The 25,802-nt window shown below is 32.4% G+C and overlaps 1 protein-coding gene and 1 pseudogene across 1 annotated transcript; one reads left to right on the top strand and one right to left on the bottom strand.

The window, feature by feature from the left end:
- Window positions 1–4,645: 4,645 nt before the first annotated feature.
- On the top strand, window positions 4,646–10,875 carry LOC105790831 (gamma-tubulin complex component 4-like; annotated as a pseudogene).
- Window positions 10,876–16,670: 5,795 nt separating this feature from the next.
- Window positions 16,671–19,006, bottom strand: LOC105793567 (hypothetical protein). The gene is made up of 7 exons (XM_012622462.2): window positions 18,841–19,006; window positions 18,600–18,751; window positions 18,387–18,507; window positions 18,185–18,309; window positions 17,221–17,349; window positions 16,961–17,125; window positions 16,671–16,857 (listed from the first exon to the last, which is right to left on the bottom strand). The coding sequence occupies exons 1-7, from the start codon at window positions 19,004–19,006 to the stop codon at window positions 16,792–16,794; spliced, it is 924 nt and encodes a 307-aa protein (XP_012477916.1). The 3' UTR covers window positions 16,671–16,791.
- Window positions 19,007–25,802: the final 6,796 nt, after the last annotated feature.

Raw genomic sequence — 25,802 nt, 5'->3', positions numbered from 1 at the left:
ACAGAAACAAAAGATATTCTCCAATCAGAACAAGGTATCCTTGGCTTGTATGCTATTAGTATTAGATTTTTTATCATTTGGTGGCCGTAATGGTATTTGGTTTTGTAGGCCATTATGTTAAAAATTTAATTACTTAATTGTATTGAGTGTAATTCCTTGAAGATTAAGCTTGGTTTTCTTTTGGTTTTTTATTTGAATCCTTTGTTTTATATTTTTTATGTGTTTGTTATCCTTCCTGGATAATTCAGTAGTTTTCTTCTCTGTTTATTTATTCCTGGACTTGTGGAATGTATATGTGCTTTCCAAAAGTTATGATGTTTTTGTAACGTGGGAAATCGTACGCATTCATCTCTTTTCCAGGGTTTTAATGTGGCTATTGAGGTCAATTTAAGGGAAAGTGCTTCCTTAAGCATAGCTTTCAAAGACATGCTCATAAATCTGTTTGAGCTGCCTTTTGCTGGAATGTCTCTTAAATGAAAATTTACAAATTTTGCTTTTATGTTTCAATCCTGATGGATAAAAATTTTCTCCAAATGCCAAAGGCCTCAGTTATTGACCCCAACGTCAGTTGTAGGGTATAACTTACAAATTTGGGAAACATACTTGAATGAGGTTTGATTTATCTATTTTCAGATAAGGGTGACACCTCTAAACTAAAATAGCTTGCATAAGCCTTTTCTTGAATGGAACTTTTCTGTTGTTAGTTGTTTATTGCTTGCTGAAATTTGTTAGTAATCATGTTATGTTGCTTGCTTGTTATATGCTTTTTGGAAAATCAAATAATGATGATTATTTGATATATTCATTTTGAGAAGTGTTATGTTATGTTGTTATATGCTTGTTATGTTTGTTATTTGTTATGTTTGTTATGTTATGTTATATGCTTGCTTGTTATATGCTTGTTATGTTATGTTGCTTGCTTGTTATATGCTTTTTGGAAAATCAAATAATGATGATTATTTGATATATTCATTTACTTGCAGATTGCAGTACAAAATGCATTTTGCTTTACATAACAATATATCATGAAATTAGAAAAGGTTACGGATCTGGAGCTTGGCTGTGGACAATATGCATCATTATTATGAATGTATAGTTATCATTCTCTATATCTTGTTTGCATATGCTGTCAGCAAACTGGCAGGTAATTCTTACAAAGTTGCGATTTTTATGGTCAGAGATCCTCCATCTCCTTTTGTTTGTTCTTCCCCCCACAGTTGAAGCGACAACCGTGTCGTCGAGGCTTTTCGGGATTAGCAGGGTCCGAGTCACTTGATTCTGCAAAAAGCCCCCTGAGGCATCTTTTTCGTACGTAGGTTCATATGTACGCTTCTCTGCTGGAGTGATATTAAATCCAGTCTTGCCTGGCTCGGTATGCTCTTCCTTTGCTTTAGACTTGGTTGATTCTGCTAAATTGTGTATAAGTTCCAGATAAGGATGGAAGTGGGTATATTACAGTTGATGAGCTTCAACAAGCTTGTGCTGAGCATAACATGACAGATGTTTTACTCGAGGATATAATCAGAGAAGTTGATCAAGATAATGTAAGTCATATTCTCGAGCTAGCTGATTTGCTTCATCGATTTTTATAGTTCTTCTCTTATATGGTTGAGAGTAAATGGTAATAGCAGGGTACAATGTCTAAGTACATTTGCAGGTCCTTGATCCTCATTGCACTTCTTTTATCAGTTGGAATAGGTCTTCTTTTTTATCCTTTGATCTATGATTTAAGTTTTGATTTTCTGCTTCTACAGGATGGAAGAATCGATTATGGTGAATTTGTTGCCATGGTACTAATTTTCAGTTTGTTGGCAGATTGTACAGCAGATCCAGAATATGATGACTCATGACAAAAGCGATCGGGAAACAGTTTTGGTTCGTCGCATGCTCCAGGACGGGTTACTTGATGTTGTTTGTTTGAAGCATTAGAGAGATGCTGTTGGTTTATGGAATGCCATAGGTTTTGTAAAACTTTGAGGAGTGTGGAAGTGTTAAAGTTATTCAAAATTAACAAGCTCACTATAAAGCAGCAAATTTATATTAGATTCGCAAAATATACTTGCTGCATAAATGCCTTTGATTTCCATAAGTTCATATTTAAAGTTGGAATTTATAAATGTTTCAATGAGTATATGCTGCCACAGTTTATAGGATCTTAGAGAAATGTAATCTTCATTAACACAAATATTCTTCTTTGCGGCTTAATTTGACTTTTAACACTAAGTAATCTGCCACTAAATTTATTTCTTTTTACAAAATATTTAGAAAAAATATTAAATTATATTTAGAAAAATTATATTTAATAATAATTATTTTAAATTATATTTTATAGTATTATATATTATGATTTTAGTAAATTCATATAAGAATATTTAATATTAAGAATTTTATTAAATTATATATTTTTATTAAATTGTATTTAATAATAATTATGTTAAAATATGATTAAATTATTTATTATTTATAATAATAATCTTATTAAAATTTAATAACAATAACAATAATTATCTACTTAAAAAAAATTCTGCTAAGGGTATTCTAGTCATTTTAGTTTTTTTTCTTATGCTATTACACTTCTATTCCATTCAACCAAACACAATAATACCATTACGCCTCTATTCTATTCCATTCAATCAAACAAAAGAATTACCTATTACGCCTCTATTCCATTACGCATCTATTCCATCACGCCTCTATTCCATTACACCTCTATTCCATTACAGCGAACCAAACGTGCTGTTAGTATTGTAATAATGGATGTTGTAAATATCTCGGTTTTTAAGTTTTTGAATCTTTTACAAAAGTTTTGTTGTTCACTTTTTTTTTTTCGATTTTATTTTATTTTTGGTTTTAACTTTTAAAAGTTATATTGTAATGTTTAACTTTTCTTTAGAATTTGTATTTTAAATTATGCCACATAAAATTGACATGTTATTTAATGATTTTAATAATAAGACTTTATTAATATGACACAGATAGTTTAAGAACCAATTTTAAACGAAGGTTATAATTTGAGAATGTTTAGTTCAATTAACTCTTAAACTATTTTTATATTAATGTAAAAAAGTCTATATTCATATGTTAATAAAAAATCTTTATATATATATATATAAAAGTTAAAAAATTAGGTTAAAATATGCCATAAGTTTGTGTAGTCATTAAGTTTTTAAGGTTAAATTCAAGTAAATTATAATGTTTTTTTATTTACATGGCTGCAAATTAACTAATTTTTATATTTCAAAATGTTACACAAAAAATTAATAGTGTTAATAGTTGTACTTAATTTTAAAATCTAAAAAATAGAGACTAAATTCTTGGGAATCAAAATACATGAATTAAATTTTAAATTTTCAAAAAGAAGAACAACTTATGGCAGAGTTTGACCAAAAATTACATAGTTAGGGCATCGAAAATTAGTCACCCGAATCAAATTTCACCGTACTCAAAGGCTTTGCATCCAACACGGCAGCACGCAAAGCCTACGTGCTCTCCTGCATTGTTCCCTTGTGCTTTTTGCACCCAGAGGTTCTACGTCAAGGATAATATCAACATTTGAAAGAAAAAAATAAAAGGAAGGGGGTTTGTAAATGGTAATACCCTTAGGCCCAGAAAAAGAGGTGGATACGTGGTGGCGGGACAAGATTCTTGGTGGCATAGCCAAAGGCTAGCAATGTTAGGGTAGTACTAGTAGGGGTGGGAATGGGGATGGATAGGTGTTAGAGTGCCTGTGCCTTACAGTGCCTGTGCCTTGGATCCTGCAAAGTGATTGGGACCGGTAGTGGAGGAATGACTAGCTTTATTTAAATAAGGTCGACAACACCCGCTTGATCTTCGCTACATACACATTTTTACTTTGAAATTTCTTTGCTTTGCGTACGATTCCACCATGATTGCATGGCATATGGCATGGCTTTTTTCCCTTTCTTTCTTACTACCTACATCTAGGTTTTGTTTTAATTTCCTCCACTACTCCCCCAACCAACACTCTTCAATGTCTCACTTTCACTCAATATTGCTATCCCCTTAGCTTCCCCAACCCATTGCGGTGCCCATCATTTTCTCTCTCAGTTGCACTTATAAATACTTCACAGTTTCCTCATTCATCTCATATTCATTGAAAACATTTTAGTAGATGAGTAGCTACTTGTTGGAGAAGCAGGGCACGTGCAAAAGTGTAATTTCTCTTCTCTTCCGTTTTGCACGTGCTCCCCTTTTCCACCATGGGTTCCTCTTCCTCACTTCTTTTGTATTCTCTCTCATTTAATTATAATAAGTTGTAAAATAACATTATTATTCCCCATTTCTTAGGATCACTTTGATGATAAAAAAAAATATTTTAAAAAATATATTAAATGATTATAGTTTTATTTATGCATGATAGTAATTGATTATAATCGTAATTATTAGAATTATAACTTTTGAAAAAATTTAAATGCTTAAAAATATTGTTTAGCCTAGTCGCAACTCGAAGGGTGAAGTTAACAATTTTTTTGTTAGAATTAAATTGTATATGTTTATGATAATAAAAATGTAATATGCTTTTAATAACTTAAGGATTAAATCATATGTTTTCCATTAGTTATTTAAAATTTTATAAATTATAAAAGAATTAAATGGAAAGTTTTCCATTTGGCCCCGCCTTCGCCACTGGTTGCAACAGTGAGGTGAGCCGCGGCCGTTAAACTGTCCCCTGGCTTTCGTCCCGCGTTTTTTGGAGGCTAACTTATATAATTCGGCGAAGTGTAACAGTCATGGATTCTCATTGATTGTTTTCCCATTTTTTGCGAAAACGATTAAAGAGAAGGCGAAGATGCTCCACGAAATTTACTAGCACTAGTTGGCTGTACCGGAGATCTCATAATCGACGAGCGAGAACACCATAAATCTCTCGGCATTCCCTTATATCCCGACGCCCCCATCTCTGATCAATGCTGCTTCAAGCTTGCTTCCGGTATCTCCTTCATTGACCGCAGCGAAAGGTGAAACCTTCCTTTTTCAATGTCGTGAATACTGAAACCTTTTTTTAATACGACTGCTATTCTTTCAGGGATCTTATCGAGAGGTTAATTGCGTTAGGGTTTTACTATCGAGAGCTCGATCGCTTTACAACGAAATCCCGAAATTTAAGCTGGATAAGGTCCGGTGATGTTTCACCTTCGAATAGAGCGTCCGAGTTGTCGAATCGTAAAACCGAGAAGCCAAGCATTTATCGCAGAGCCTTTGCTAATGGTCTGGTAGAGGTTCTCTCTGTTTATAGGTCTGTTGTTCTTCAAATCGAGCAGAAATTGTTGTCGGAGACCATGCCTATTTTAGCAACTGTCATTCAGGGTCTCAACAAGGTTCTTTCACTGGCATCCTTTAGCTTCTCTTTGTCCTTTTCCCGGTTTACAAGCTTTTTTTTTATTGGTCGCAGTTCTTTGTTGTTTTGCCACCTTTATACGAGCTTGTTCTAGAGATTGAGCGTGATGATTTACGTGGGGGAAAGCTTCTTAACCTTTTACACAAACGCTTCCACTGTGGGGTGCCTGAATTACAGGCTTGCATTCAAAGGTATTCACTTTTCTTTTGTTTGATTGCTTCTTCTTTTTGATTTAGAAAAGGGTAGCCAATAATTAGTCTCCATTTTTTATATGAATGTCAATACTATCCTTTTTGTAATTTTATGCGTCTCTAGTGAAAATTTTTTAGTGTAATTAAAAGGTAGATTTATTACATTCTTCAGTATACTGAGACAATTAATGGAGGCTGAAGCAATGAATATGGTCCACATTTTATATGCTTACTTTTTCAGTGTTAATGAAAATGCATGTGAACGACTGGGAAATGTTTATGCTTGGTTTACAAGGGAACTGGCTTGAAATGCGGTTATAGTATATTGATTGTTTAAAATATGTTGGGCTCCTTATAATCAGCTTGCTAAACTAATTTCCTTAACCATAGGCTTCTTTGGCATGGTCATCAAGTGTTGTATAACCAACTTGCGTCATGGATGGTTTATGGTACTCTTCAAGACCATCATGGAGAATTTTTCATTAGAAGGTAAGACCAAAAGAGTTCCTTTGTCGCTTCATGGTTTAAAAAATATATATTTTTGTTTTTAGATATTACAAATTTGATGATTGTGTATGGTACTTAAACGTCCTTTTTTGAAGTTAAAATGTCTTCTAATTCTTTAATCCTATGATATTGCATAGACTTTCTCTTTGGTTTGTGTATCTTTACACTTTTGAAACTGGTTTGATAAACATAATACTTTCAGGCAGGAAGATCAAAATATGGAGTATGGCTCATTTATCCCAGATACATCTGAAAAGTTGGCACGCTTGTCAGCTGATGATACATCTTTAATGGATTGGCACTTGGGTTTTCACATATTCCTGGTATTTTGGAGTTGTCTCTTGCATTGTCTTTGTTCTTTTTTGGGTCACATTTTTGCAAACTTTTCTTCCTTGTTTTAGCTAAATTGATTTTCTTTTATTCAGCTAAAATGAATTTTAAACTAGTTGGAAGGGGGGGAAATAATCAGAGGGTTTGTGGTCAATTAACAAACTTGCATCACTTATGTATCAGGAGTTAGAAAGTTGGAGAAGGTCATTTTCTTTACTTAGAGAAACATTAATAATTGCAGAATGAGATCTGAAAGCCTGATACAACCCCATTTGAGCTTTTATTTATTGTTATTAGGAGACTTTGCTCACTTTATTTGGATTTATTGCTGAAGGTGTTAGTTTCCGTAGATGAATAGGATGCCACTGGTTTTTTCCATAAGCAATTTATTAGGAAATAAGGATTTGTGGTTTGGTTTTCTTGTTAGCTTAAATATGCATGTCAGAAAACCAGTGACCTATTTTCTGTTGCTGCAAACCCATGGGTTAAATGGAAGGAAGCCTGGAAATCAATCTCTAGATAAAAGAATTTGATAGAGGCTTCTTTTGAAATCTTATTTTTGTTGCTGTTGTAAGCTATTTGTTCACTTAATGTTGTTCCGTAGGATATGCTCCCCGAGTATATCCATATGCATGCTGCAGAGTCTATTCTTTTTGCTGGTAAAGCCATCAAGATTCTCCGGAATCCAAGCCCTGGCTTCAAGTTTCAAGATGCTCTATGTAAGCAGCAGACGGGAAAAGGCTCTCAAAATGTTCATGAATCTGCTGGACATCATCGCTTCCACAAGAAGCCTATCAGTGGAAGAATAATTGGAGAAGAATTGCTTCCGCAATCTGAGGCTGATAAGATTGAAACTATGCTTCAAGATCTAAAGGTTTTCTTCCATAATTACGTAGTATCATATCTACTTTAGTGCCTTTAAATGGTAGAAAGCCATTTATCAGTTGTGGATCGATTATATGTAGGAATCGTTGGACTTTCACAAGAGATCATTTGAATGCTCAGTTGACTCCATCCGGGCTATTGCAGCTAGTCATCTTTGGCAGGTGATATATGTCAAGTTTCTTAAATAATATACTTGAAGCCTGTATTTACTGAATTGCTTCCTACAGCTGGTGGTTGTACGTGCTGACTTGAATGGCCACCTGAAGGCTCTAAAAGACTATTTTCTTTTGGCGAAAGGAGACTTTTTCCAGGTAAATAATGTACTGTATCGACGGCCTTTGCCAGAAAACAAAAGGGGGCAGGGAGGAAGGAGAGGAAACTGGAAAACTTCCTTTAGGTTCTCTATTCTAGTATTTTTCACTTTTTCAACAAGATAAAATGGTTTTATTTCTTTGCAATATATAACGTGCATTTTATTCATTTTTGTTATCATTTTAGTGTTTTCTTGAGGAGAGCCAACAGTTAATGCGCTTACCACCTCATCAGTCAACTGCTGAAATTGATATTATAGTTCCATTTCAGATGGTATGAGATACTAATAACTTGTTTGAAACCAATATAGACACAATAATAAATGTAATTATACTTTTTGTTTGTATGAATTCCTTGGCTTGCATTTCAGGCAGCCATAAAGACTATTAGTCAGGAAGACAAATACTTTTCTAGAGTATCTTTGCGGTAAAGAATTTGCTTGTTTTGTCGGCAGTTAGTGCCATTTCTAGAAATTACAAGCATATGTTCCTAATTGTATTTTCCATCAATCAGGATGCCTTCATTTGGGATCACAGTGAAATCCTCCCAAGTAGATTTGTCAAAGACAAAAACAAATGCAGGTGGAAGTTCAGAGACATCACTTGATGGTTGGGATGGTATTGCACTTGAATATTCTGTTGATTGGCCCTTACAGCTGTTCTTTACGAAAGAAGTTCTCTCCAAGTAAGATTCATCTGCTTCATGGATGCCTTGTATCTGTCTGATTACTAAATTTCCTTAACGTAGGAAGCAGTCTTTTGAAATAAGAACTTATAAGCATATAATTAATTGATGGGCTAAACTTGTATGGTTGAAAAGCTACATATATTTGTTTATCCTAATTGTACACCAGGTACCGTACAATTTTCCAGTACTTGCGAAGGCTCAAACGAACACAATTGGAATTGGAGAAATCATGGGCATCTGTTATGCACCAGGATCACGCAGATTTTGCCAGACACCATAATGATCGAATGAACCACTCAACCTCTCAGCCACGACGGCAACATTTTAGACCAATGTGGCACGTTAGAGAGCACATGGCATTTTTAATCAGAAATCTTCAATTCTATATCCAGGTCCTTGATTCTATAAAGTTCAAATCATGTGTCTGCAAAACTCTTCCTGAGATTTTCTTTCAAAGAAAGAAATGGCTTTTGTTTATGTGCTAGGCATAGTGAATGAGTTGTCCATTTTTGGGCTTTGATATGTGATACATCCTTCTTTTTTTACAGTTGTTTTATCTCTTTGACTATGAGCTCAGCTACAGTTATATAGGTAGTTGATATAGTTGATTCTTTGATGTTAGTTTGTGATGTGTCCTTATTGTATTGGCCAATATTTTGGTGATAGTTTCTGAGAAATTTCAAATTGAAGAGTTGGGAATATCATCTGATATAGTCTTTGATGATGTCTTTTGTGTTGTATCATAGGTGGAGCCTTAACCTTCACTCTCACAAATCACTTTAAACACCAGTATCATGGATCCTAGTGGAAACAAGTTCACAGAGTGGTTACGTGGCATGGGAAATCAATTATCACCACTTTGGAAAGAGTCTATATAGTTAGACCAGACAAAATTTGATCCTTTTGAGTGTTGTAAAAATGCTCGTGAATGAGATTTAGAGTTAAATACCTAATATTTGATATCAGTTTGGTTGTTCTCACTTGTTCGATGCAGATGTCTTCTTTTCTAATAATTTCACTACTCCTTAATAACAGAGAGTTTATCTTTTTCTGTTTTAGGTAGATGTGGTAGAATCTCAGTGGGATTTTTTGCAATCTCATATTCAAAATTCTAATGACTTCACTGAACTTGTGACCTTCCATCAAGAGTTCCTTATACTGGATTCCTTTTGCATATAAATTTTATCTGCTAAATTACATGGAATGACAAACAAACTAAATATCGAATCCTTATTGTTGTTACTATAGGTGAATTTCATAGAAATCTTGTCAAAGAATATTTTTGGCCCTTTAGGTCACCATAAAATGTTTCAGAGAAACCATTCTTTATTATCGCATAGATTTATTCTTGGTCTTCTTTTAATTCCCTTGGTTTGTTTTGTTGTACATTGATGATTTGCTGAAGGCTTAAATGTTCTTACATCATTACAGGTATTTATCAGCCTTAATTTCTCAATCTTTCTTGGACATTGGTTCTGTGTCAAGGATATTGGGCAGCATCATGACGCTTTGCCTTCAGTTTTGCTGGACTATTGAGAACCAAGAAAGTAGTCAAAATACATGTGAACTAGAACGGATAACAGAGGTATCCAAACCTGGCATTGCTTATTTGCTTTTTGTAGGTAGCATTAGCAACAGAAGAAAAAACATTTTGAATGATTGAATATGATGGCATGTGCCTTTAAAATGTAAACTTTAAGTCTGCAGATGACGGTTCACTCTCGGAATGTAAGCTTTAGTTGGTTTCTGACAATCTTGCCTTGCATTTCAAGACTATACCTAGTATTGGTCAAATCTCCCTTTGGAAGACTATGTGAAGTGTAAAGAAGCAATTCGGTTGGTTTGCTGCCTGTTACTGATAATGGGGCCAGACCTCCATCTCTGTATACTTGAAAAGTTGTTTTACTCCTAATTTTCAGCGTTCAAATTTACTTCTATTCTTATAAGAATTCATGTAACTAGTTCATTGCAAGACATTGTTGTAACTTTTGGTTTTTCAGGAATTTAATAAGAAATCCAACTCCTTGTATACCATACTGCGCAGTAGCAGGCTTGCTGGGAGTCAGCGAGCTCCGTTTCTAAGGCGTTTCCTATTGCGTATGAATTTTAATTCCTTCTTTGAGGTAATTTCTGTGTTTGAGATGTTCAGAGTTTTAGCTCCTAGGCAAACACGTATTGTTACATTCTGCACATTCTTTTTGTATAAACAGGCAACTGCAAGAGGGGTGTTGAATGTTGTTAGACCACGCCCATCGCAATAGCATTTGATCAGATGTTCATGTGGAAGGAGTTTAATGGTTCATGATTTCTACAGTACTTTGATCACTACTTGAATAGGTTAATTATCCTATGACTAAGCTAACTCCATCCGCTTTCTACTGCCTCTTCCTCGTATGATTTCTTTTAGGGCATAACTAATTTATCAAATTAACATCATCAAGATTTAATAAATATAAATATACAAGGGTGAGTATGCTTTTCTAATATTTTATTATGGGTTAATATTTGATATACTACTCTTTTTTATCCCACAAACAATCTTAAAATTGTCATCTCTTTTTTTTTTTAAAACACTTATTTATTTTAATATTTTACTAAACCTATATAAGATACTTGGAGTCTAAAATCTCCACTAGAATCTTCTCTTTTATTATATCCTAAAATATATTTTTATCGCTCCAACCTTAAACTCTACTAACAGTTTGCTAAATATATGAACTACAATTTATATTTACTTGATTAGCTAATACGCACTGTTTCCATATTTATGTTTACAGAATTGATGTATATTTAACTTATAGTACTTTCACATTGAATCATTTTATTTTAAATTAAGGTAATGAATACCATGCATTGTTTTTAATTTATTAATATTTTGAAAATTATTAAATATATGTATAAAATATATTTATAAATATCAAATAAATAAAATTAAAGAAATTAAAATATACAATATTAATCAATCATATAAAATATTCTTCAATAAACATTATAAAAAAATTATTCAACAAAACCAAGATCAACAAAGAAAATGCAACATTATTCACAACAAAATCATCCATACTAAACGCATAAGAAAGTTTCATAAAATCTACATATAAGTTGTTTATATTTTTAACCCTAAAACTTAAAAATTTTAGTTTTTCATTATCTATTATATAAAAGTTGGTAATTTTATTTTTAATATTATTCATGTATCAATCTATTCACAAGGTTTTAGTCAGTGCAATTGAAATTAGACGGAACAAATTGATATGATTAATAGAGATAAAAATTTTACTGGCACAAAATAGAATGATATATACTGACTGTTACGATCAAAATGGGTATCAAAACCAACTACATTATTTTAAACTACAAAATAAAAAGGATAATGGTAGAGGTTATCCATGTACTTTACTAAATCTTTCAATGTGATATCTATACTTTTAATTTGTCCAATCTGGTATATGTACTTTAATCCCATTAAATAAAGTGGTACCTAACCTTGTTAAAAATGATGGTGTGGCACGTTGGCCAATTAGGTGGTGCCATACGGCACATGTTGACTCATTGCCTAGTAGTTCAAGGGCTTCTCTGCAATAAACCCAAAAACCTTTTCTTTCCCCCAACTTATATTTCTTTCACATTGATTTCTAAAATAAAAATCTTTATGTTTTTAACGTTTTTTAACCCAAAAGATTACTGTTTTCTTTTTTCTTTCTTTTCTTCTTCAACCCTAGCTGTTGCTGTCGCCACCACCAACGACGTCCTTTTTCCAACTCGAAAATGGCACAGAGTGTTACTTTTCGTTCTCTCTTTCATCTTCACCGGTTAGATTTCTCAAAAAACTTCCCCAAAGTCATGAAAATACCTCTAAAATTTCGGACTTCTCTAATCCCGATCTAAAGATCCCGTAGGACAATCGTGTAACTTTGACCACCACTTCTCCTTGGCATGATAAACCTTTTCAGCGCTCAAATTTTCCAAACAATTCCCAGAAACCTGTTTAAAATATTTGTTAGATCTTCGAGGAATAATTCTATAATTAACCCGAAAAAGGATCTTTGTTGATGTTTATTCATTTATTTTGCAGAATTTAACCCAAATGTCAAAAGCTCATCGCCCATTTCAAAACCCTAGCTTCCTCCAAAAAGACACAATCCCTAGCATTTTGTTGGCCAATTTTGAAGGGAAGATGAAGGTGAAACAATGGATTTCGATGTTGTCGGAAATGGCGGCAGCGGATGAATTGAAAGAACAACAAGCTAGGCAATTACATTTTGATTTGAAATCTTGGTGATGCTTGAAAATTTATACAAATTGTTTTGATTTTGGTTAAATTCTATGAAAGATAATTTCAAGTGTGGAATGAAATTCTTTTAGGGAAAAATGTAAAAATAAAATTTAAAAATGAAATATATTAAAATATTTTACATTTTAAAAATATTTTTTTATAATTTTTATGTTGAAGGAAAATATATTTTGTAGTGATTTTATAAAAATAAATAAAATTTTAATTATTTAAAAATTTAATTTTGGTAAAAGATATTTTTATGAAAAGTAAAATAAAATGGGAGAATTACTCATAAGGGCCTAAGCTAGCAGTCAGTAGTTAACAAACAGATCTCGACTCAAACTCGATTCGATCTTGGCATGTACCTTTAGACTCAATCTCGAGCTGGATTTAGTTCGAGAATCAACTAAACCTGTAGCTCTGTTGCTGCTAAATATAACACCTCATACTCGACCCGATCACTGAGTTTGAGCTTTGGGATGCCACATCCATTGTTGAAGCAACTACAATTCAATGTATCCTTTCATATATGCTATTAACAATATTATTCAATGTCAATATGATTTTCCATCATTTTCGAGTATTATACGAGCTTATGAAAACTCTTTTGCTAACTCGAGGTCGAATTAGGACCAAATTGTAAAATTTTAAAACGATCGGGTTGACGTCGTGATTTCAATAGTTCCTCGTCGCGACGCAACTCACTAACGATTTCTTGTCGTGATGACAAGGTTTTGATGTTGCGACGTGGCTGTCTATTTCTACAAGGTCCAAATGGTACCTAATCAAAACATTCATTCAAATCAATTTGTATACCAAATCAACCAATTCAACATTCTAACCATTTCAATACCATTTCAATTGGTAATTCAACATATGTCCTATTCTAATTCACTACCATTCATATATATATTTCATGTGACATAGCTATTCAAACTCTTGATTTTACCATTTACAATACACAACTGACTCAACCCTAGATACATGCCATATATTAAAATGAAAAGGATTATACAAATATTGTTGACTCGAGGATCATTGGCTGGATGTTAAATCACGTCTTAGATATAAAAAATTTACCTAAACCTGCGTCTGGAATAAACAAACTGTAAGTTGAGCGGTAAAGCTTAGTGGCACTTTCATGATCCAAGTCAATAATACGAAAGCATTAACATAAATAAGATACAATCAACATATGATCAAATTAAAACCATCTGGATTACCATTCATGTATCGAATGCCAAGTATTATACACGACTATATTTATACGAACCATATGCATATTTCATATGTGTGAATACATAATGTACGAATTTCATCAACATTCCATAACCCTTATTCTACTCATGTCATCCCGGGTTGCCTGGCAATGATGACTTTTAGAGTTCAAATGTTTTACCATTCCGGGAGGCCCGACAACGATGGTTTACACATCTTGATATTTTACCATCTCGGATGACTCGACAATGATGGCTTTCACTATCTGTATATTCTACCATGTTGAATGACCCGAAAATGATGGTTTCCATTATTTCGATATTCTACCATCCTAGATGACCCAACAATGATGGTTTTCACTATTTTCACATTTTACCATCCCGAGTGACTTAGAAACAATGGTTTTCACTATTTGCATATCTTACCATCCTGGATGGCTTGAAAATGATGGTTTCGATCCTAAGGCATGCCAACTAACTTATCTCTACTCGGTACTGTTAGTAGGGTAACCACTAACCATGAATCAATACACATCATATACACACATCACAATTTATATCAATCTCGTAAATGCTAAATTAAATCCAATCCAATACTCAAAATTCGAAGCCATCATATATATAAATCAATATCATAGTTCCATGCCATTTCCATCAACAACTCATGTCACATATCACATGTCATTTAGCAATTCGTATGATACTCGTTTTTACTATGCTCAGACCAATTCACAATCTCAACATTCAATACCATCACACAATTCAATTCAAGACAAGTAATAATCTTACATTAATAGTTAATATGCAGCAAACATGTATTTGTATGTATATAAATGGAGTGATCTTGAATCATAAAAGTACAAACTGAAATTTTGCGTTATTCGTCGATGACTCTCGCTTTTCCTTTTCCTCTCAACGGCTTGACGATGTCTTTAGCTATGTACTATAGATAAACGATATCAATTTTCATCCAATTCACATTTAAATACAAAATGAAACATATTTTAAATTTTATTCAATTTAGTCCCTAACCTCGGGGTATAAGGATATATAGTTTTGGATTAAAATTTGATTTCACATTCATTCATTAGGGACGCCATAATTTCTATCATAGCATAATTTCATGAAAAGTTTTCACTTTATTCAATTTGGTCCTTGTTAGAGTTGTGTAACACAAATACTTCTTAAAATAAAATACAGTGGCAAAACTAAGGGCTCTGTGTAGGGCTTAAGGCCGAAGGCCGCCGGAATATGTTGCACAAGTATAATCTGTAGAGAATTACACTTCTTCTATTGGCATTGATTAGAATAAGGTTTTTCAACCTTTAAATAGATGTAGTCGAAACTTCTCTTGTATCATTCGATTTTCAATATTGTTGAATTTTCTTCTCCTCTATCTGTGGTTTTTTTCTTGAAAGGGTTTTCACATAAAATTTGTATATTTTATTTTTCTTTCTTATTGCTTTGCGATCGTTCTATATTTCCATTATCGACGTTCAGTTTTAACAGTCCCTAATGTAACAAAGTTAACAACCAAGCTTATTAAGCTTTACAATTTAGTCCTTATCATAATCTAAGCTTAATTTCTATTAATTTCGAGCCTAATTCATCAATTTCTCAACAATGACAACTTGCTAAAATTTCAACAATTGAATAAATTGATATATGGGCTAGCTAAATCTAGCTCCCATAATAATAAATCTATAAAAATCAAAGAAAAATGACTTAGGGACTTACTTGATTAATGGTTGAATGTTGTTTGAAAACCAAGTTTTTCTTTCTTTGTTTTTCTTCAATCGTGGACAGTTGGCTAAGAGAGAAGATGACAATGTTGTCATCTCCCACTTATGTTATATTTATACTTAGTTTAAGATTTAATTAGCTTTAATTAATCAAGTTTAATCTTTAATTAATCATCTTTATTTTCTATAAATCTTAATTATATAAATTAATGGTGATCATCATCATTTCCACTAACAATATGAAAAAAATGGTTAAATAACCATGTAAGCCCTTTAGATAATTGTTATATAGTTCCTAATTTTTTTAATTAAAATTCAATAGCGATTGAACTTTTACAATTTAGTCATTGAGCCTTAATTAACCATTTTTTCGGCTAAATTACTTACCGAACTTCAATATATTTTTATACTAACTCCGTTTATGAAAATGAGATTCCGAAATTACATTTTTGACACCACTAAAGTTTGAGTTGTTACAACAATAATGATACATGCATGTGGTAGTAGTAACTAGTAATTTCTAAAGAAAACTTGTGATTATTATCCTGTCATTTGAATTGATTTAGGAGTTTGAAGCACTCCCATGTCATTAGTTTGGATTTTGCTTTTTTTATTATTTTATTTTCTCAAGATCCTTTGACTTGGAATTAAGCTAACTTACTGTCATCATTTTAAGGAAGAAAAAAAGAACATAAACAATCAAAAAGTTCGAGAATAGGCTTCATGGAGAAAAATGGAGACACCCTTTTGCTGATCGTGAGCATGGATGGCATGGGTTCGAACTCGGGCTGCCAAAGATACGTTTTAAGTAATCCCCAAGCTTCTGTTGATATTTGATGTTGTTCTTTTTATTTTGAGTGAACTTATTGTTGTATGAAATTGATGTCCTCTGTCTTCTCGCCTATAGCTGATCACTTGAAAGAAACCAGTGTTCTAACACATCAAAAGGATGCTACTAGTGATGGATGTATGAAAGGTCTTAAAGTTAGACTTGGTTTAAGGCCATATTCTCTTTTCTTGTTTACCAGTGGCTTTATTCATTTATCTTATTTTGTCATCACCAAATCGTTTTTGTTCTCCTTGTAAGACTATGTGATCTCTTTTTATTTCGAAGTATTCAATGAATGTACTTCTTTTCAATAAAAAAAAAAACCATAAGAAAATTTCAATTTAAATGATCATGTACAACTCAAAAATTTGCAAGAAATAATAAAATATAAAGAAGAGAAACTGAAGGAAAACGAAAAGGAAAGCCAAAAACAATTCATTGTATTTACATATAGAGCTATTCAAAATCTTCCCCCTTTCTATCTTCCTCCACCCTCTGAGATTCTATCTTCCAAGTTTCCATCTTTTCAAAATAACCCCAAAAAAAGTCAGTTAATGAACTTCAGATTATATGAATATGTGCATCATGATCTGAAAGTTTGAAACAAAAACAAGTAGTTACACACCTGATCATCAGAAAACCGCAATTGTTCCGCAACAAACAGAATGTACTTGTGATCTCCTAGCTCCAATGCCTTACCTAAACTTTTAGCTGCTTTATGGTAGCTAACCATGTTTACCTTGAAACCATTGCTCATAAAAAGATTGTCCATCCACTTCTCTGTACTAGACTGTAAACACACACAAAAAAGAGACCTTCAATAACAAACAATTTTAAAGTATTGACTGATAAAATACAAATAATATGTGAACACAAGCAACAAACCTTAGTACCAATTTTAGTTTCGGCTAACCATGCAGGTAACTCTCCCAAGAATAGACATCCATCCATTGCCATACCACTTACTGTCAGTAAAATCTCTTTGAAACTCGCCAAAGTCATCAAAGGTAGTCCCTACCAATAACATGTAAGGGAAAAAAATTCCTTCACAAAGTTGTTGTTTAGAAGTTTTGGTTGTAGTTTGGAAAGTTAGTAACCCCACATTTCTAGCAAACATATAATATAAAGAAATTAAATGACCAATTTTTATAACTGGGGCAAAAGATGTATTAGGGCATTTTAGGCTTGACTTTGGTGGTTTTTATGGAAAGTTGTTATGTTATGAGAAAACATAGTCGGTGGTCATTATGTTCGATAAGTTTTGAAACAAAGAAACAAACTTTCTTATGGAAAGTTATTACGTTACGGAAAATCTTAGCTTGTGGTTGTTATGTTAGAACATAGCTTGAGGCAATGGCGGACCTTAGGACGAAGTTTTAGGGGCCTAATAAGATTTTCAAATATTTTAGGAGTGTAATGAGAATCGCTTTTTAAAAAATTGGGGTCTAATTAAAATTTTTGAAGAACTTTAAGGGAGAAATGAAATTTTCAAAAATTTGGCAGGGGGCTAAATAAAATTTTAAAGAAAAGAAATTAAAGATTCTTAAAATTTTGGGAGACCAAGGCCCTTTAGGCCCTTGTAACGATCTGCCCTGGTTTGTGGCATAAGATGTATCTAAATGACACATGCTTTGGTGAAAAATATATACAAGGCCTATATCAGACTCAATAATTCCATTTTTACTTTTCTAATTTTCGTTGTTTATGATTTGTTGTATCCTATGGATCAACTTAAAACCTTAAGAAAATTTCACGCCTCAAGTCATTATCTAAATCTGCTTAATTTTCTGACTTGCAACACAAGGTTTTCTAACAATTTCAACGAATAAACATAAAAGCCTTTTATAACCTGGATAGCCAATATGCTTGGACGGTTTCCATTAAAGCCTTTCATATGCAATGCTTCTTGAATATTAGAAGATTCCAACGGAACATGAAGAAACAAACAACTTCTTGGGATCTTAGCTCCAACATCTAGGAAGATATAATTAGACAAATTAATAAATAAACATGTAGCAAAATATGCAAAATAAGTCCCAAGAATTATGCACCTTGAAGCTTTTCAATTGCATTTTGGTAGACTCTTTCAGGAGATATATCGAATATGATGGTTGAGCTTGGCCAGTTAAGTCTATATGGTCGAGTATCCATTCCATCTGAAAAAAGCACAACCTAAAATTTTGTAGCCAAAAAGAGTTTCAATATTTTGCTACAATTGGGTAACGTAACAATATTTTATTCAACCTCAAGTTTAGTGAAAATACCTGTTTAAGCCCATCCATGTGGTTTACTGTGCGAAGCAGCTTGTCATCTATGAACTTGGTTGCAATGCAATAATGTTTCGATGAGTTCTCAAAATTCAACCGAGTGTGAGGTGGAACAAGGCATCCAGCATATGGATCCATAAAAAGAGGCTCTGCATATACATAGATAGAAAAAAAGACTTTTAAGTTCATAGCAAGAAGGGAAAGAGAAATGGAAATTTGATAATGTAGTATTGGTTGCCTCGTCTCTGAGTCTCTTGAAGACGAAGAGAAGCTGAATTGATGGCTAATCGGAGCAATGGGTCATTTTCATCACTGAGTTGAGCTCTTAGTAACCCTCTATTTCTCTTGTTGTTGTTAAAAGGGAATGGCACTAGCACACTTGCACATCTCAATGAAAATTCCATTAAGGTTTTGGGTGTTTATGATTATCCAATTGAGTTAGAAGAATAGTAATTTGGAGAACTTTTCATTATGTATCATTTAACAGAATGAATGACCGTTAAAGCAAGGCGAAATCCATGCAAAATATGCCTCTCTTTTCCTAGTAATTTGCTCCTAACTTTTGAACTACTAATAATAGTAATTTTTCATTTGGGTTAATATGTAGGGTGACTTAATTATTACTTAAATTTTCTTTTACCTTATTAATACTTAAACTTTACTTTTATTTAGCACTTCAGCAGTATTAATCTACACTAACAACTAAATTAAAAATATATAAAATTTGATGTTTTATACATTTTTATATTTTATATAAATTATATTATATATATTTGGACATATACTTTATAAAATCTAATATTCTATATTTTTTATAAAATCTGATGTGAAATAATATATTTTATAAATTTAAGATTTTATATATATTTTAATTTTATAATAATAATATAAAATCTAATATTTTATGAAATAATGAAAATATATAAAATTACTCAAAAACATGTCGGAATAAATCTAGACAAATAGTTGACAAGTTGTTGTCCAAATTAATTCTAGTGTCAAATAATATTTCTAATATTTTATAAAATTTTATTTTATTTCCATATTTTATATATTTTAAATTTCAAAATAATAATATACAAAATTTGATATTTTATAAAAAAACTAAAATATATAAAAAAAATACTAAAAAAGTATTCTAGAATGAATTTGGACAAATTGTTGCACATGTTCATTCCCTTGAGTAAAAAATTATAAATTTTTTATAATTTTTTCTACGTGTCAAAATGTGAGGCTACCATGTGTCCCAATGCTATTGGTTTCTAGTGCCATGTCGACATATTTTAATGGTGTTAGTTAGGTACCTAAGAAAAGTACTAAGTTGGCTTACGATTTTCAAGTTTAGGTACCATTTAGGTAAAAAAATTTAGGTAACAAGTAGTTACAATTTTCCAAGTTCAAGTACCTCCATATATGTATATTAACCCTTTTCATTTCTAAATAAAAAGATTACACGAAAGGCAAAAAGAATATACTTGTGTTGTAGGAAAAGAGAAAATGGAAAAAACCCTCGAACACACTTGGGCATATGAGTAGGTAAGATTCTCTCTAGTAATAAGATTACTAAAAGCTAAGATTATTTTTATTTGGCCATGTTACATTACCCTATGTGGTGTATTTGGATAGAATGTAAGATTTTATTGTTTGGATGATGGAATATAGGATTATCTAAAACATATTTTACTAAATAGTCCTTTTAGATTTTTTTAACTACACAAAATTTGAAGCTTATAATATTTTATTTTACTAATAAATGAATATATTTTTCTAATAAATTAATTGCATATTTCTTTTCTTAAATAACTAAATTGGAATTGGGAATGATTGATGAGTAGGTAAGGCTTCTCCTTTAATCAAGATGATAAGGAAAAGAGAAGAAAAAAAATATGTTTTCATTATTAGAATATGTTATTTGTTATATGATTTAAGGCAAGTTCCACCAAAATGATAAAACTAAATGGTAAATTATTATAAAAGTAATATTAGAATGTAATAGACAAAATATAATACAATAAATTAAATGCTAACTTTTCAACTTATAATAATATATATAGTTAAAATGTTACTTGAAAATTTTGATTTTTAGTTATTACTATTTCATTTTGATTTAAGTAAAACGAATCGAAGTCATTGCAAATAGGAAGTAAAATTGTCAAAACCATTATATTAGCAAGGGCATGTAAGATTACCTAAGGATGAGTTGTTTTGAGGTTATCTCCCATATCTTGAAATCTTGACACTATTAGAAATATGAGAATATTGGCTCGAGGTAATGTTTAAAATATCTCACTTTATCCCGAGAATGTTACTGATACGATCCCACCTAGAGAATAGCCATTGGTTCAGCCTACAAGCGAGGCTCGTCGTTTTTGCAAGCTGAACGTAGCTCCATCTCAACTCCATAAGCTTTAATTAGCTCGAATTTAGCTCGAGGAGATCACCTTTTAGTTTTCGTAGAAGTTGCTGGAATAAATAAATTTAGTTGCTGATTAGTTAAATAGTTAATTAGCTTAAGATTAATTAATTTAATAAAATCTGGACATATTAAATTTTGTGATAAATGTGTTTTATTTTAATACATGTTATTAATGTGTCAATTTTATTACATGTTTTTAATGATGTCCAAGTCCAGCCGAATTTATGTTTAATAATTAAGTTGTTCCAAACTCAAACATGTTTTAATTGTGTCCTAAGGGCTGCCGAATTTAATGTGCAGGAATTTAGTGTTATTTGTTGCCAATTTAATGTGTCTAAAATGCATCTAATTTATTGAATGTATTTGCTGCAGGTACATGCAATGGACGACACATGCATGTTTGGAGATTAATTTGGGTTGATGTTTGAAGTCTCCTATGTGACTATTCAGCCAAAGGGGATGTTGATTTATTTTTCCAAGTTGTCAATTTGGCTGAACAATTCTTTTCACATTGCTGGAAGCTTTTGGTTGTTCGTTTTAGAGTGTTCACACATTGGGGACTCTTCAAGACCGATTGTTCACACCATCATGGCTGTTCAACTCAGCTTATTAATCTGGAATTTTCAAGACTTTTACTTAGCTCTTAAGACTGCCCATTCGGTTGCCATGTAAAGCCTATAAATTCAGGTTGAAATTACTTTGTAAAAAAAAACTTTTTGAACCTTAATGAATTGCTGTCAATTTGTTGAGAGAATTCTTCTCTTAAATTTCGTCCAAAAACTTCGTTGACTTATCTAACTAGTTAGTGGCGTCAACCTGTTTTTGTTCAAAGGAACTTATCACGAAATCGTGTTGCGTTCAACCTAAATTATACCAAGGTTCCTATCTCTTTTAGATAGTGGGTCGAGGTGTCCCTATCCTTTCTCATAAACAAATTTAGAACCTATAAGTTTCGGGCCAACCTTCAATCGAAGTGTTGGTTCATTCTTGTTCTAAGTTTTTGTTTTAATTCCAAATACCGAGTTTTCTTTTTCATCCACAACCAAGCCTTAATCATTCGATTAGCCATCTTCTTCTTAAGCCTATCCTTGATACCCTTAAACCACATTTAGCCTAATATCTGACTTCATTCCAACTCAAACGATTCTTCTTTGTTTTAACAATCGGGCAACTATACGACTCGGATTAATCAACAAGGCCGGGGCGTATCAATTACATTTTTTAAACCAAACGCACCTTTTTTAGTACGAAAGAATCAAACAAGTTATGTAGAAATCAACCTAGATGAAGTTATACAATTCACAGCATCATGCAACACATTAATAGCAAAACCTAGAGGATCAACGTGAAGATGAAGCCCTTAAGGAAGCTTGTAGCAAAGTTAGCCATGCAATCAGCTACTCGGTTACCTTCTATATAAGTATGGACTATCTCAATTATCCAATCTCAATTTAACAACTCCTAAATAGCTCTAGTTATAGAATTGATTTGATTCCCAAAATAGAACTCTTGATTTTTTAAATAGCCACTAAACAATCCAACTCGAGGATTATCTGTTGACCCCTTAGTTTCCAAGCTTGATCTAACCCATCTACCTCACCCCATAACTCAACCTTATATTCATTATAGTAACCAATATTTCTTGCAAAACCCTGTAACACCCCAATTTTGGCGCATAACAATAAAGAGTCTGTATGGCTTAGTGTTATACGCCCAGATGATTATTTGGTGCGTATGTGTAGATGTTTAATAACTGCCACAAGAGTAAGTAAGAACTTGATTTCTTGATATTCTGCTATATATTAAGGAGAAGACTGTGTTAAGTGGTTAAAAGTATGTAACAACCCACTTGGTGAAGCCCTAGTATTTGGTTACTATTCTATGAGATAACAACTAGGTGGAGAGATGATTTTAAAGGAGTACTCGCCAAAGGCGTAGTACGCCACGTTATTAGAGTGACAAGGTTAGTTGCATGGTAAGTATAGTAATTAGGGCCCCTTAGTTAGGGTAACCAAATTTTCCCTATTGGATTCTAACTTATATTGCCTTTACAGTTGTAGACCATTAATGAAGATATTTTTAAAAGAGTGTGACACGTGTCAAGTTTCACTAGGGGAAACATGGGTCTTGTCTGTAAGTATAGATTAGTTAAATGGACTAAAGAGAGGGACATTTTATCTTCTTCTTTCTTTTGAAAATGCTTCTATAGCTTTCTTTGAAAGCCATCTAGGGTTTGTTGTCCTTGGGTTGGAACTAAAGATCGGATCTAAAGTAGAAGATTCCTTCATATTCCATGATTGCAAGTCAAATGGTTGGATCTGCTGTGCTAGCTACTTTAGGTGAGGATCAAGTGAGTTTCTTCACTACCCTTGTATATATTTTGTTCATACTAAAATATATCTATATCAAATTGATGGTAAGTGCATTGGGTATTGTAATGCTCAATTTGTGCAAGTGTACACATTCGTTATCAAATAATAAGTCAGTAAAAGAGTTATCGTCTCCACAAGTACTGTGTATGTTAATCAATATATTGCAAAATTAAAGTTAACAATTTGATGATAAAAACGCAATATCTTAAGTGATGAATGATTAACTAAATTAAATGATCTAGATGCAAGATTGATCCTTAATACAATTTAAACTAAATGCGAAATATGAAATAAAATGTATGAATGATTTTAGCAAAAACACAAACTTCAACAATCAATAACATGAATAGGCTAGGATAATTACATCATTTAACTTAGCTTATTTTTATCATGCTTAATAGTGTTTGGAAATTATTCCATGGCAACTTGATCTTTCATGTGTTTGGAAACCAAATAAAGTCCTTTCAGAATCTTTTACTTAGTAAAACATGCATTTTACTGATCATATTAAACTAAGAATTTCTTAGGATTCATGTGAAGTAACAGGGAGGGGTTAGGTTTGAAATAGTTTAATCACATAAACCTAAAAACTATGCAAGATAATAGAGCTCGTTAAAGTTATTATGAACCTTTAATTTAGTTTGGTTAAGATCTAAATTAAGCATGAACATTTCAATTATTGTGTCCACTAGCTGTAATCTGGTTAGGATCGCTCAACTAATTCTAATGCATCCAATCATGTATGAATGAAATACATACTTAAGTTTAACTGAAAACATGATCAAATGAGACACAAACACTATAAACATGATTTAAACAAACTTTATTAAATAAATGCAATCATCTTAGCTAAACATAATTAAGCTACGATTGTTGATGATAAGATAACAAAGCACATTGCCAACATGATTAAAATCAAAACAACAAAGTAAAGGAAGAATAAACTATGTCGAATCAGCAGTCTCGTGAACTCTTATTGAAGACGTTTTCCTCCAATCCTTGTGTTTCTCTTTTGCTAATGGCTCATTAAGGTGGCTGGCCAAGAGATAATCTTATCAAGGTTTTTGGCTAAGAAAAAAAATATGGGATGCTATGCGTGGAAATGAAAAGAGGAAATGAAAGAATGAATGATGATTGAGAGATGTAAAGAATGAAGAATGAAGGATGTAGGGATGAGGGATGAGGGAAAATTATACTTGAAGTAGATGGTAGATTTTACTAAAAATAAGCAGAATCCCTCCATTTTCTCCATTGCTTGGCCGACCACATTTTGTGGAAGAAAGTGGATGATGGTTCCTTTATTTGAGGATAGAATCATTCTAAATTTAGGCATGGGTTGGACGGTTTCAAGGGCAATCTATGTGTGCTGATGTCCAATGATTCTCCAAATGTAGGGACCTCTAGTAAATATCTCAAAACTATTTTTTTGGGTAGCCAACATACATGTGTTGAATTTAGGCTTGACTCCCTTTGTTGGACGGTTTTGTGACCCATTAAATAATCAGACTTGTCCACCATGTAGCATCATTTTAACTGGGTCAAAATAACACATTGTTGACCCATTTAGCATGGTTTTGCCATCCAACATAGGAAATAAATAGCTCATATTCATGCAACTTTATAATCAAATCTTTATTAAATCAACTTGATGGTCCCACTGCACAATTAAATATAACACATTAATTAATATCATGAAATAATTTAATTTATGCACAAAATTTATGTAATGAAACACAAATTTGCATATTTTATAAATTCATGTCCATTATTGAAGTTTAAGAAAATTCACTTAATTAATTAACAAATACTCGGGATTAGTATTATTTTTAAGTAAAATATGGTAAAAGCTACTAGAAAAACCTATATAATTTAGAGTTTGCACACCCCCAAACTAGACCTGTCCATGGTCAAGGCGGCCTGACCTACCCGACGGCCCCCCCAAATATGGGAGGTTCGGGTAAAAATATAGGCCGAAATATGAGCTTGGGTAAAAACAAGGCCGTTTAAAAATGGGCGGGCTCACTAAACTTTTTGGCCCGAGCCCTACCAATATAATAAATATATATTTTTATTTTTATTTTTAATTTTAAAATACTTTAAAAAATATATTTTATTTTTAAAATATTTTTGTGTTTATTAAAAATCGGGCTAGGCTCGGGCTTATTATTTTTCCCGGTCGGCTGGCAAAATTTTAGGCCCATATTTCGGGCCGGGCCGGGCCGGGCCTAAGAGTCGGGCCGAAAATTTTTTTTGGGCTCAGCCCGAACCCAGTCCGGCCCGGCCCATGGACAGGTCTACCCCAAACTTAATCCATTGCTCATACCAAGTAATAAGTTTCATGTAAAGCACAACTTTTGCTGAGACAAATTTTGCAATAAGTTTAAGCAGCATCAATCTTTACACATAACCTTG

Source organism: Gossypium raimondii, chromosome 8 (genome assembly GCF_025698545.1).
Source record: "Gossypium raimondii isolate GPD5lz chromosome 8, ASM2569854v1, whole genome shotgun sequence".
NCBI classification, from domain to species: domain Eukaryota; kingdom Viridiplantae; phylum Streptophyta; class Magnoliopsida; order Malvales; family Malvaceae; genus Gossypium; species Gossypium raimondii.
Note: the sequence above shows the minus strand (reverse complement) of the source record. Positions and strands in the feature narration are given on the sequence as shown.

Coding starts and splice junctions, on each gene's coding strand:
- LOC105793567 (XM_012622462.2), bottom strand. CDS start 19,006: ATGGAATTTTCATTGAGATGTGCAAGTGTGCTAGTGCCATTCCCTTTT. Junction 18,508..18,599: donor ACATGGATGGGCTTAAACAG/GTATTTTCACTA, acceptor ACAAAATTTTAG/GTTGTGCTTTTTTCAGATGG. Junction 17,350..18,184: donor CAAGCATATTGGCTATCCAG/GTTATAAAAGGC, acceptor TGTTATTGGTAG/GGACTACCTTTGATGACTTT.